Genomic DNA, 13692 nt, shown 5'->3' on the forward strand with positions numbered 1-13692 from the left:
CCAATGGACACAAGACCCGGGGGGGGATGGGAGGCTAGGGGAAGGTCAAGGGGAGAAAAAAAAAAAGGAGATATATATACATATATATAATAACTCTTTGTAATGCCTTAAGCAATAAAACAATTAAAAAAACAAAACAACCTGTCTAACTTTATTTAGCCTAGTGTTTCCCGAACCTAGTGGACCATGGAAGTTCTGGACATATTGTGGGAGTGTTCCACGGGACCCCAGTTTGGGAAGTGCAATGAAGGAAGGCAGTGGAGAGTCTGTGGAAGCAGGGGAAGGGGCCTTCAGGAGAAACCATGAGCAGGGGTAAGCCTCAGTAAGCCCCAAGTGCCAGAGAAGAGGGAAGGAGGGGGCCTGGATGCCACGGGCGAGGGGCCATAAGCGAAGGAAAGGGTGTGTGGGAGAGATCCATGGTAGGAAGGGACTAAAAAGACCAGGGTGCTGTTGGATGTGGAGGAGAGAACAGAGAAGGCAGCCTCCGCCCACTCACGCCACTGCTCCCTCCCAGCGGGCTTCCCCGAGGACAGGCCTGGAGAGGGAAAGGTGGGGTCAGCTGCCTCCTGGGGAAGAACAGCCCCCAGAAGGCACCGAGTCATGCTGCCCCACTATGGACAGATTGTGTTGTTGTAAAATCGGCAGCAGTTGTCCAGGCTGAACTCCGGGCTGGTGCTGAAAGAAAGCAAAAGCTTGTCTGACCCCCAGCACTGGCTCTGCTGGCCCCTACAAGGGTGTGCAACCCTGAAAAAGTTGCTCCATGTCTCTGGTCCAACTTTCTTCCCCAATTTGGTCCTCAAGCCCCACGTCCTCCTCCCCTGGCCACATCAACCACGGCCATGACCTTCCTATTCCTTGCCCAGGTGCCCATGGCATCCCCTGGCCCTCACCTCTGAAAGGCCTTGCGGCAGCACTGGTACACATCAAAGCTGGTGCTGGTGAGGGTTGTGTTCAGGAGGCTTGTACAGTTGACCTCCGCCTCCCTGGGCACATAGAGGATCCCTGCGCAGAGAAAGCAGATGGCAAGCAGGGTCTATCCCCTCACTTCCCACCCTCAGGGACTTCCGAAGAGTCCAGAGCCCCAATGACCAGCCCAGCGAGAAATCAGGGCTCTGCCAGGCAGGGACTCACCTGCCACACAGGCGTTCATCAGGGACACACAGGCCCCTGTGAAGAGTGCCCGCAGAACAATCTGGGAGAAGTCGAGGAGAAGTCGCTAGTCCGTTGGGGGACCATGGAGGCTGCAAGGGGACAGGAATGCTCAGGGCCAGGGCGCCGAGGGCCTCTCTGCCCACGCTCTGCACCGCTGCTGCAGCTGCTGACTCCCCTTTCTCTTCTAGGTGGCCAGGGATGGACACTGTCCTCCTGGCACTGGCTGAGTTTGGGAGTCCTTGGCCTGACTTGGCCACTAGGTAGCACCCCACACGTCTCCACACACATCACCAGAGTCTGGAGGCAGGCGGACCTGGGATTAAATACAGGCCTAGCCATTGGCCAGCTGTGTGACTTAGGCTGTCACTTCACTTCTCCACGAATCCGTGTCCTCCTCTGTAAAATGGGGTGGTTACAAGTGCAGGCAGGGGGACTGCGAAGAGTGGAAGGAAGGGGTTTCTGCAGAGAGCTGAGAGCTGGGCAGAGCCTGCTTCCCTGGGTGCCCAAGGCCTGCCTGTCCACTGGGAGTGGGAAATGGCAGGCCAGGGTCTCAGGGGAGAGACCAGCACCGTGCTTCCGGTCCCTCCCCAGATCCCAGAGCCAGGCTCGGTCTGGCCGCACCCAGAAGCCAAGAAATCATGGAATTCTTGGGCTGGGAGGAACCTCCATGGCCATCTCATTTAGGCCTCGCCTTAGACAAAGGCGGGAAACTGAGACCTACAGGTCCCCAGGAAGTTGTTTCATAGCCAGGACTAGAGGCCAGGTCCCCGACAGTCCAGGACGCCCAGGATGCCCCCCAAGACTCACCCAGGCCTCCCAGCATGATGCCAATGGAGCTGAGGTTGGCAAATCCACACAGGGCGTATGTCGTGAGGATTTCTGCTCGGACCTGGAATTACAGAGGATGAGTGAGGAGGGGCTCCCTCAGACGGGACGGGAGCACCCTACACCACCCGGCTCCCTGGCCTTCACAACACCCACTTGCTCTGTGTGTTTTTTAAAGATATATTTTTATTGATTTCAAAGAGGAAGGGAGACAGAGAGATAAAAACGTCAATGATGAGACAGAATCATTGATTGGCTGCCTCCTGTACACCCTACACTGGGGATTGAACCCATAACCCTGGCATGTGCCCCTACCAGGAATGGAACCTCGACCTCCTCATTCATAGGTGGATGCTCAGCCACTGAGTTACACCTGCTGGGCTGTTCTGTGTCTTTGACCTTGGGAACACTCGGTGCTGCCCCGCCAGGTCTTGCACACCCAACTCTAAGTCAGGTCAAACTGCACCACCTCAGGCGCCCTTCGCTCTGCTCAGTTTAATCACCAGCCCTTCTGGATGTGATTCAGACAGGCTCAGTCCTACCAAGCTCTGCACCCAGGGGGCACTTGGGTGACTGGCCCCTTCCCAACACTCCACAGTCTTGTGCTCCTGACTCCTGTGGGCTCTTCTGCTGAGAACTCTGAGGGTGGAGGGATTGTGGCCTCGTGAAGAGAATGAGGGACGCGGAACCCAACCAACTTGGGTTCCAGGCTTGTCCCCAGGTATGATCAAGTTGAGCAAGTCAATAGCCTCTTTATGTTTTCATTCCTCCGTCTGGAGGGTGGGGAAGACAGTACCAGCTTGGAGGGCTATTGCAAGGATCGTACCATCTATGGGAAATACCAGGCACATGGTACAAGTTTAAGCAAAGTAATTCTTCTCTTTTGCTCTGCACAGTTACTTAATTTTCCGGAAAGAGGTGTTTTGAGTCAAAATGCAACAATTTGAGAGGAGGGGGCAGGGATTAGCTTAGACCCATACTTCATATCATATAAAAAAATAAATTCTAGATCATTGGAGTAGACAAATATTGATATTTTAAACAGCAAATAATGCAAAATATAGGATAATTATTATAGTTACAATGTAGTGTTATTACTCTCATTTTGGAGAAGGGAAAGCTGAGGTTCAGAGTGGTTAGGTAACTGGGGAAGTTCACACAGCAAGAATGCGGCTGTGTCAGATTTTGAACTCAGTTCTGCCTTCAAAGCTCATGCTTTTAACAACACCATGATGTTCCAGAAATTTAACACTTAGCAGATTTCTGGAATGGAGAGAACTGTCTAAGTTTAGAATTACTAGAAGAAATCCCAAAGGAAAAGATTTGGTGTAAAATGTGTGGTAAAAGAAAAATCACTGAATACAAAATAAAGTGGTGGTGGGGGGGAGGAAAATATATGCAGACAATGTAACAGAAAATGGTTAATGTCTTTATACCATAAAGAGTTTATTAAAATTAATATAAAAAATATAGCCCTAGCAGTCAGTGATGGCGAACCTTTTGAATGCAATACCTGACTAGTTAGGGGCACTGGCCTCTTTTTCCTTAGATTGTCAAATAAAAACAACATTCAACACAACAGTAACCATACAGTGTGAACAAATCAAAATTACTTTCCCTTCCTCTTTGAAATCAATATATATATGTGTGTGTGTGTGTGTATGTATATACACATATATATACATATACATATATATATTCATATGTACTTTTTAAAAAACAGACTTAAAAAATAATAAATATTAAGACTCCTGAATCCTGCTTGCTCACCTATAGTCACCCTCCATATAGCAGCCCAAGTACTCTTAAAATGTGAAATGTCAAATTGTCAGTAATATCCTACTGCTCCTTGGCCTGTGCCACTGTCTTTTATGATTACCACCTTCTCTACCTGCACTCTCTCCTCTCGGTTCTCTAAACAAGTGCTTTTCAACCTCAGGGCCTTTGCACATACCTCTTTCCCAGGAATGCTTTGCCCAGCTTCTCCTGGCCCACTCTCCTCCCTCCAAGTCTTGGCCTAAATTCCATATTGCAGAGAGTCCTTTCCTGAACAGCCAACAAAGACCTCCCTCTCTCCCCCAATTCCTCCTGGTGTCTCCTTCATAAAACCACGAATTGTCGTTATTTTATTTTTTATTCTTTTGCTTTCTTTTGTTTTACCTGTATTCTTCACTAGATGTAAGTTCCATGACACCAGGATCTGTCTGACTTCCCTTTCTATTCCTGGTACCTCACAGAATGCATGGCACCTCAGAAGTCTCAACAAATACTTGCTGAAGGAATGAAGTTCATGAAAAAGTGACCCTGCTCTGGCTGGGTGGCTCAGTTGGTTGGAGCATCGTCCCATACACTGAGCGGTTGTGGGTTTGATTCCCGACCAGGGTACATACTTACCATACACCAAAAGGTTGCAGGTTCGATCCCCGGTCAGGGGGAGTGTGTGTGTAGGGGTAACAGATCAATGTTTCTCTCTCACATCGATGTTTCTCTCCCTCCCTTTCTCTCTCAAAAAATCAATAAACATATCTTCGGGTAAGGATTTTTTAAAATGGTCCTGAAGGAATGTACCATCCACTATCTCTACAGAAGAGAGTGAGAGAGGAGCTGAGGATGAGGAGTGAGAGGGAAACTGTGCTTTTACTCCATATAAACTTTTTTAAAAAAAGAGTACATTCCTTTACAATTAAAAGACAAAAAGAATATTTCATGTTAAAAGTTCCTAGTAACCCAAGAAACATAAATGAACACCATGAGCTATTATTTGCCCATTCAACTGCTGCTCAGTGTGTGGTGAAGGCATTGCTCACAGGCACAGCTGGGGGTGATTTCAGTTGCTACAACCCTTTGGGAAGTTACTGGCAGCAACCACAGGACTCACGCCCTTTGACTGAGTCATCCCACATCTGGAAAAGCTCCTGAGGGAATGATCCGAGAGCAGGGAAAAGTTCTGTAAACAAACCTATCCCCTTCAGCATTGTGCATGATTGCCAAATAACGGAATTCACCTGAACTGATGATAAATCAATATCATTTTTGATATGTGTAATGTGTGAGAATACAGATATCAAAAATGAAGCTTAGCCCTAGCTGGTTTGGCTCAGTGGATAGAGTGTCGGCCTGTGGACTGAAGGGTCCCTAACTCAATTCCAGTCAAGGGCACATGCCTGGGTTGTGGGCTCCATTCCAAGTGGTGGGTGTGCAGGAGGCAGACCTATGCATCAGGAGGTCAGGTTTCTATTCCAGGGTCAGGGCATGGGTCCAGGTTGTGGGGCTTGATCCCCAGTGGTGGTGTGCAGGAGGCAGCCAATCGATGATTCTCTTTCCTCACTGATGTTTCTATCTCTGTCTCCCTCTCCCTTCCTCTCTGAAATCAATACAAAAATATATATAGTATACTTTTTAAATGATGCTTATGTCATAATAGTAGGTGAGAAAAGCTGGCTACAATAGACTTTGAATACTAAAATGAAAACTATACAAATTATCTTTAAAAGAATAGAAGAAACTGTATACAACAATAGCTATTAGTTTAGGCTGGTGTGAGATTGGTAACTTTTTCATTCCTGATGATGTTACATGGAGCTTGAATTCTTTTACAAAGGTTCATTTTATAGCTTTTATAGTTTTAAAAATAAATTTTAACAGAAAGAGCCAACCCCTGAACTGAATGCAATGTACTGACAGCGGCTATAGTGGTAAGGTCTCCCTACTTCACCCTCAGGGCTCACTGGAGGCTCATACCTATTCCTTCGGGGTAGATATAGCAGGTGTTACACCAGTTTTTCTAGAGAGGCAAGGAGCAGTGGCTGGCCCAAGGCCACACAGGATGGTAGCCCATCTACGGCCAGATCTCCCACATCTCCCACAAGGCTCCTTCCCCGCACCTCCGCCTCCTGAGGCACCCAAGGTGATGGCTGTGAGGCCCAAAGTCATCTTGGGCCCAGGGCAGTAGGATGTGGGAGGTGGAATGCAGGGCCCAGGGAGCAGGAAGAGCAGCTGGGTCATGCTCCTGCCTCAGGGAGGGGACCGGACACTCACGGAGATCCATTGCTTCTCGCCATTGATCCACTCCTCCACCCCAGTAAGGCGGCGGTGCTTGTACTTGGAGAGCTTCTCATAGGCCACAAACTCATTCAGAAACAGCTTGATCCCCAGCAGCTCGGACACCACCGGGCAGTCCTCCCAGGCCACTCCCATTAAGAAAGCCACCGGCCGCAGGATGTAGGAGCAGATGAGCTGAGACACAAGGCAAGGGGAGCTGCTGGGACCCAGGCTGGCCTGGGCCCTGCTGAATGTCCACCACCACCCACTGCCCAGGACTGCCCCCTCCCCAGGCCGTGCGGGTTGGCCGGGGCTGTACCTGAAAGCTGAGCCCCTGGATGTTCACCATGTTCCCCAGCCAGGAGAAGGTAGCATTGATGAAGTCCAGCACGGCCAGGAAGGCGATCAGGTTGGCCACGATGTTGGCAATGACGTTCACAGAGATGGCGGCCCCGCTGCTGGCGGCTTCTAAGATGTTCTGAGCATCTCTGTTGTTGGGATCAAGAGTCATCTTATTGGCCTGACCCCACACACAGCGAGGCCGCTCATCCTATGGCAGTGATGGCGAATCTTTTGAGCTCGGCGTGTCAGCATTTTGAAAAACCTTAACTTAGCTCTGGTGCCGTGTCACATATAGAAATTTTTTGATATTTGCAACCATAGTAAAACAAAGATTTATATTTTTGATATTTATTTTATATATTTAAATGCCATTTAACAAAGAAAAATCAACCAAAAAAGTGAGTTTGCGTGTCACCTCTGACACGCATGTCATAGGTTCGCCATCACTGTCCTATGGGGTCAGAGAAGAACCCTGGACAATGTAGTTCAGAGCCGAAGGTCCTTGTTTTTTCCCTTTGACACACACACACAGAGAAGGGCTGGTCCCAACACCAGAAGGAGACCCAGGTTTCCAGGGCAGAGCAGCCCACGACAGGAGCCACGAGCCACATGTGGCTTCGGAGCACCTGAAAGGAGACTGCTCAGAGCTGAGGTGTGTGGTAAGTGGAAATCACACACTAGGTTTTTAGAGATTTAGTACCAAAAAATTCAATATGAAAACAAATCATTTTATAAAAATGTTGAGAAGATAATATTTTGGATATATTGGGTTAATAAAGTATTTTATGAAACTCTCCTGCTTCTTTTTACTTTTTAAAAGACAGCGACTAGAAAATTCTAGATCATATTTCTATAGGGCAGTGCTGCTCTCGACCTTCAGGGCGTTGTGAGCATACTGTATCCCCACGCTCATTTGTCAAAAGTGGTAACTTTTCAAGATTTTTACTTATTTTTAAAATATATTTTGATGGATTTCAGAGAGGAAGGGAGAGCGAGAGAGAGATAGAAACATCAGTGATGAAAAACAATCATTGATTGGCTGGCTCCTGCAGGCCCCCTACTGGGGATCGAGCCCACAACCTGGGTATGTGCCCTTGACCGGAATAGAAGCCAGGATCCTTCAGGCTGCAGGCCAGCGCTCTATCCACCGTGCCAAACTGGCTAGGACCCTTTTCAACTTTTTTAAAGGATAGATGTTACTCAGCAGCTGCTAGGAACATGATGAAGAGATGTTAGGAGGAGAGTGAGATCCAGGACAGTGCTCAGTAAGTAAATATGTGATTGACACACTGGTGGTCAGAGCTCAAGGTTTGTGGAGAAGGTAGCAAGACCCTCCTCACCACACAAGACCCAGGCTACCCTCCCATGCCTTGACCAGCCCATTGTTTCCTGCTGTTCCAAGATGGAAATTAAGATGCAAGAACTGGAGTTCGCGTTTTTCTGAGCGAAGCCACAAAGAGGGCAGTTTAAGGCAAGAGGTGAGCCTGGGCTTGGTGGAAGGGCAGGGAACACGGGACCCACTGCTGTCTCCTGCCTCTGCTCCTGTCCCCACCTCCCCACCAGCATGAGTCCGGCTGTGCTCACCCGGAGCTTAGCTGCACTCCTTCCTTGTTCCTGAACTTGGACTCCTCTACCTCCGGGTAGACCAGCTTGGAGAGGGCCAACGCGCACGGGGCGGCCATCACAGAGGCAGCAATCAAAGAGGCGGCGTCGATCTGCAAGAGGGAGATGGGGGTTACAGGAGGATGTGGGGGCCAAGCAGTGCGGCCCAGGGCAGCAGGGGCCACTGTACTCAGCCCCACTGGGCTGTCATTATTGTCAGAACTACTGCCACCTTTGTCCATTATAATTCCCTTTATGTGCAGCGGGCCCCAGGCTATAGTACAAAGCTCATATTTCCCCCAGAGTGTCTGTAACTCAGGCGGATGAGTACAGTTGACCCTTGAGAAAGCAGGGGTCAGGGACACCGAACACCAGTCAAAAATAGTCAAAAATCTGCATATAACTTCTGGCTCCTCCGAAAGTTAACTACTCATAACCTGCTGTTGACCAGAAGCCTTACCAATACCAGTCAATTAACACATATTTTGTATGTTGTATCCTTACAATAGAGAAAAGAAAATCATGAAAAAGGGAAAATATAGTACTTACTGAATAATATCCCTGTAAAAGTGGGTCCAGACTGTTCAAACTCATGCTGTTCAAGAGACAACTGTAGTGTTACCCCATTTTATAAAGAAGGAAACTGAGTCCCCAAAGGATTAAGTCTGACTTGCCCAATATAGAGGAAGACAAAGAATTAGAACCCATGAGGCCTTTTGGCTCAAAGTTCAAACTTCATCCTTCTCTTCTGAGCTGTCTCCCTTTGACCATTAATACAAGGACTGGTTGGCCACTGGTGGAGGGGTTTGTGATGGTTTCAGACAAAGTTCACAGAACTTGAGAGTTGAAATGGATCCAAGAGGTGACCTAATTCAACCTCGGACTGTAGGAGTGTCCTCCCTATATAAGATCTCTTCTTAATATATTTTTATTGATTTGAGAGAGGAAGGGAGAGGGAGGGGGAGATAAAAACATCAGTGATGAGAAAGAATCATTGATCGGCTGCCTTCTGCACGCCCCCTACTGGGGATTGAGCCCGAAACCTGGGTATGTATCTTTGACTGGAATCAAACCTGGACTCTTCAATCTGCAGGCCAGTGCTCTATCCACTGAGCCAAACCGGTTAGGGTTGAGGGATCCAGAAGCTGAGCAACAATGAAAAAGGAGGAGAGAACAAGAGGGATCTTCCTGTAAGTCAGAGGCTGAGGCAGAGCAAGGATACAGTGAGGAAGTGCCTTGAGGAGGGAGTGAAAGGAGAGGGGAGAGGGTGGGAAGAAGGCAGGGCTGTGGGAGAAGGTCCGAGGCTGCTGCAGTGGCGGCCAAGAGCCAGGTGGGGGCAGAAGAGAGCTTCTCTGATACCAGACTTCTCTAGTAGGTGCTTTTCACCTGGGCCAGCTGGGCGGTAGCCTGGGGGCTGCCAGATAAAGGCTGTGAATGGAGACCCTGGTCATCTGGCTGGTCCTGGCAGCCTCTGCACATTCTGCAGAGCTACAGGCAAGTGGGCACGCAGGCTCCTGCTGCCTGGGGCCGCCCTGGACTCCTGCCCGAGAAGGGGAAGGAGAGCAGGATGAGCTGTAAGGCAGGTTGTGGAAAAGGGACAGAGTTCTTCCAGGATTTTAGCCTGAAGTAAGGGCAGCCACATGGATGCAGCAGAAAGAAGGCCATTCTTTTAACTGGCTGCGAGACCTAGAACCAGGGTAAGACAGTCAAAGGCCCTAAGTCCTGAAAATATTATGGCATTCCCGCCCCTAATACGCCACCATGAAAAAAAGCTTCGGGAACAGTTTCGAGTTTCCAGTTTTGAAATATCAAACACCTTCCTAAATCAATTGGAGGTGGAGTGGGTGGGGGGTGCACCAGCTCTGATGGACCTTCCCTAAGCCTCAGTGTGAAGCAGGTGACCTCGAAAATTCTAGATGGGAGGGTGCCAGGCAGAAGACAAAGACAAGAGAACTTCTTGAGGTCACAGAGCCACCTCTCTGCCCAGGCCGCTCTGTGGGGTGTGGAGCTGAGCTGACCAGTGCAGCCCAGTGCCCTGAGGGAGAAAGTGCTGAGGGGCAGTCTGGCTTGTCCCTTGGCCACCCCCAAGGACAGAGATGAGAGGTGGAATTTGGGACCAGAGAAGAGGACAGTGGGGGTCATTCTGTCATCCCTCGACGCATACATACACAGCATCAGGGACAGTGAAAGGCAGACCACGGCCCACCTCACTCTAGGGCAGTGGTTCTCAACCTTCTGGCCTTTAAATACAGTTCCTCGTGTTGTGACCCAACCATAACATTATTTTCGTGGCTACTTCATCACTGTAATGTTGCTACTGTTATGAATCATAATGTAAATATCTGATATGCAGGATGGTCTTAGGCGACCCCTGTGAAAGGGTCGTTCAACCGCCAAAGGGGTCGCGACCCACAGGTTGAGAACCGCTGCTCTAGGGGCTTGTGGCATGGCATTGTATGGATAAATTTACCCAACTCATCCCCTCGCTGCTTGACATTTAGGTTGTTTCTTGTTTTGTTTTGTTCTTCTATTGCAAATAATAATAGAATTTTGTGTATTTGACCACTTGTGAAAATATTTCTGTATCCCGATATGCCTAACTGGATCAAGGGAAAGTATTTTAAAACTGGCAGCAAATTACACTCCCTTTCAGGAGGGTGTTCATACCCCAAAGGAGATGTAGGCACCCAGCAGGGAGCCGGCAATGGTGGCATAGCCTCCCGTCATGACAACGTGGACTTCAGAGAGCGTCATGTCCTCCAAGTAGGGCCGGATCAGCAGAGGAGCTTCGGTCTGCAAGCAGGAAAGGTATCAGACAAACAGAACTGGCCGGGCCAGCACAGGAACCTGGGGAGTTCCCTCCCCACCAGAGTGGGCAGCTCCCAGTGAGTGCTGGGGGTTGCAGGGGAAGAGACAGCAGGTGGGGTGAAGACTGGTCTGTACCTGACTGAATCGCTCTGAACATCCGTGTCGGCCTGGCTCTGTACAAGGACCCCCAGCCCTGTCCCCTGGGCCTGATAATGCTTCTGTGTCGAGCTCCTACCACGTCCAAGCACCTCACAGTTATTACTCACAACCTTCTGAGAAGGAAGACATCATGCCCTTTTTTCAGGAGAGCAAATAGAGGATAAGAGAGGTTCAAAGAATGACCTCTTTTCATGCAAAGGGCCAGGAGCAGATGTAACTCGGGTCTGAGCTTTTTGTTTTTTTAAAATATACTAGAGGCCTGGTGCATGAAAAAGGTCAGCTTTTCCCATCCAGTTGCCAGCCTCACCCCTGCCACAGGTGGCCAGCATGCGATTGGAGCCTGCTGGCTGGGGAAAGGGACCAAAAGGTGGTCAGTGCACCTCATAGTGACTGGTCAAGCGGTCATTCTGGTTGTTCTGCCATTAGGGTCAATTTGCATATTATCCTTTTATTATATAGGATAGAGTCCCAGTGCATGGGTGGGGGCCTGCTGGCCTGCCCTGATGGGGGCCCCAGATCGGGGTGGAGGTCCCCTCTGGGGGGTGGGGCCTGCCAAAAGAGAGAGAGAGAGAGAGAGAGAGAGAGAGAGAGAGAAACATCAATGATGATAGAGAATCATTGATTGGCTGCCTCCTGCACATCACCCACTTGGGATCGAGTCCACAAACTGGGCATGTGCCCTGACGGGGAATTGAAATGTGACCTCCTGGTTCATAGGTTGATGCTTAAACCATTGAATCATGCCGGCCAGGCTGAGCTTTTAATGAAGCCTGGGGGTTGCCAGAAAGAAAGGCAAGTATTTTTTTTTTGGTGACAGATGGGCCTGGATCCTGGAATGGTCTGCAGAGGCTCGCCCTCAGGAGGGTCAGGCCTTCTGAAAGGGAGGGACTCAGGACTAACCGTGCTTTCAGAGTCACACTTACTATGAAAAATACATTTTCAGAAAGAGGAAGAGGGAAAAGAAAGACAAATGGATGCAGTAGAAAGAACCCTGGTCAGGATCTAAAAACAATGGGATTCTAAGTCCTGGCTTATCTTGTTGGATCTTAGCCAGTCAGTCCTACCCTTGAGCCTCGGTTTCCTCGTGTACAAAAGGGGAAAGTTGGATTCCATCTCTAGGATTTGTGAGTCTCTAAGCTGATGAAGGCAGCCTAGGCCCAGAGCAGTAGGAGGTGCCAGATAGCATCCTCCCTGGCATGACCCAGATGTGCATCCCTGGGGCAGCCGTCTTTGGTGACCCCGGGAGAAGGTTTAATGGCTCTTCTACTGACTAAATCAGAGCTCCAGGGACCCAGGACAGCTGGTCTCCATGGGGAGGCTGGTGACAGGCATGACAGCGGGAGTTGCAGGACCCACCTGGCTCACAAAGATGTTTCCAGCCACACTCAGGGTCTCAGGGGCGGTGGTGCGCATGGTGACCTGCATCAGCCAGGAAATCTAGGAGCAAGCAGGGCTGGCATCAGCAAGTCCCAGAGGCAGAGAGAGTCAGGAGTTACCTTACGAGGCTTCCTTCCAACTCTCAACCCACGCAGGAGCCCCTTCCCCTACATTTCCTCCAAAAGATCCATTCATCTTCCCCTTCCAAACCTCCATTGATGGGGACTTACCATCCATGAAAAAAGGATTCCTTGGTCAAATATAATTGAGAATTACTGTACACACACACACACACACACACCTTGGAGATAACTATTACATATTAGCTCAGTAAAGGCTCTGACAAGTCCCGCACAAGACTTGTTTAAATTTGTTAGCATCAAAAAAACACAAAACACAAAACCATTTTACTGTGGGATCCCTTTACCTAGTAGCATTTATTAAGCTGCTATGGAACCAGAGTTTCGTGAATAAGGCTTTGGAAACGTTATATTAGAAAGTTCTTCCTTTCAATCAAGATGAAATCTGCTTCTCTGGAATTTCTCCTCACTGCTGGTACCTCCTAAACTGCCCCTTCCCTCCATGTTTGGAGACAGCTATCCTATCCTCAACCTCTTCCACCCGGGCCTTCTCTTTCCCAGGCCCATCATCCCTACCTCCTCCAGCCAGTCCGTGGAGCGTATGTTGGGCCCTGCACTCTCTCTCTGATGGTGCAGTTTGTCATAGCCCCTTGCTGAAACACATTCTCCAAACTGAGGTATCTTTGCCTCCCTCATGCTACACTCTGTGAACTCTTAACATAACCGCAGGCGGTTTCTGCATTCCCGGCAGTCACCTGATGGTATTGGTTTATTCTGAGCTCAATCAGCTAAAAACTCATAATCTTTGGCCTGGTGCAATGCTGTCTCCTGCATCCTGATTTTGTGCAGCAGATACTATGAACATAAGCACAGGATTTGGCATTTACACCAGCTAAGTCTGTCCAATGTGGCCCCTGCTCCAGGCTCACAAGATTTTTGGTATGAATTATTTTTTTCCCCTCTAACATTTCTTCTCAATGCACCCTCAATTCTACAAACTTCCCTCCCACAAAGATTACCCTGGATTGTAGTGCCATGTCTGCCTAGTATCATGACAACAGACTCTGTGAAAAGATATTTGGTTAGCAGTAGATTTGAGAAAGGCTAGGGGGTTGGGGGAGGGTGTGAACCATGGGAGCAAGGCATTCTGGGAGAGTGTGAAGCCCCGGAGCAGGTGTCTCTGGGAGAGCCCAGGCCACGGTGTTGGGACTCACCTTCAGGATCACCCACTGCATGAGGCCCAGGTGGTAGAGAATGGACATGACACAGCTGAAGAAGATAATGATGGGCAGAACCTGCAGGAAGA

The 13692-nt window shown here is 49.2% G+C and overlaps 1 protein-coding gene across 1 annotated transcript in view; it reads right to left on the reverse strand.

Moving 5' to 3' along the window:
- Positions 1 to 129: 129 nt before the first annotated feature.
- The window catches only part of SLC28A1 (solute carrier family 28 (concentrative nucleoside transporter), member 1), a 30060-nt gene continuing 16497 nt past the window's right edge, over positions 130 to 13692 (reverse strand). The window contains 11 exon segments of the mRNA XM_015562793.1: positions 130 to 675; positions 891 to 1002; positions 1132 to 1204; positions 1207 to 1241; positions 1960 to 2041; positions 6016 to 6213; positions 6338 to 6506; positions 7945 to 8075; positions 10630 to 10755; positions 12286 to 12366; positions 13601 to 13681. Of these exon segments, the coding sequence (XP_015418279.1) occupies positions 612 to 675; positions 891 to 1002; positions 1132 to 1204; positions 1207 to 1241; positions 1960 to 2041; positions 6016 to 6213; positions 6338 to 6506; positions 7945 to 8075; positions 10630 to 10755; positions 12286 to 12366; positions 13601 to 13681 (1152 nt within the window). The 3' untranslated portion in view covers positions 130 to 611.

The sequence above is a fragment of the Myotis davidii genome, unplaced genomic scaffold (assembly GCF_000327345.1).
Source record: "Myotis davidii unplaced genomic scaffold, ASM32734v1 scaffold898, whole genome shotgun sequence".
Taxonomy (NCBI): Eukaryota; Metazoa; Chordata; class Mammalia; order Chiroptera; family Vespertilionidae; genus Myotis; species Myotis davidii.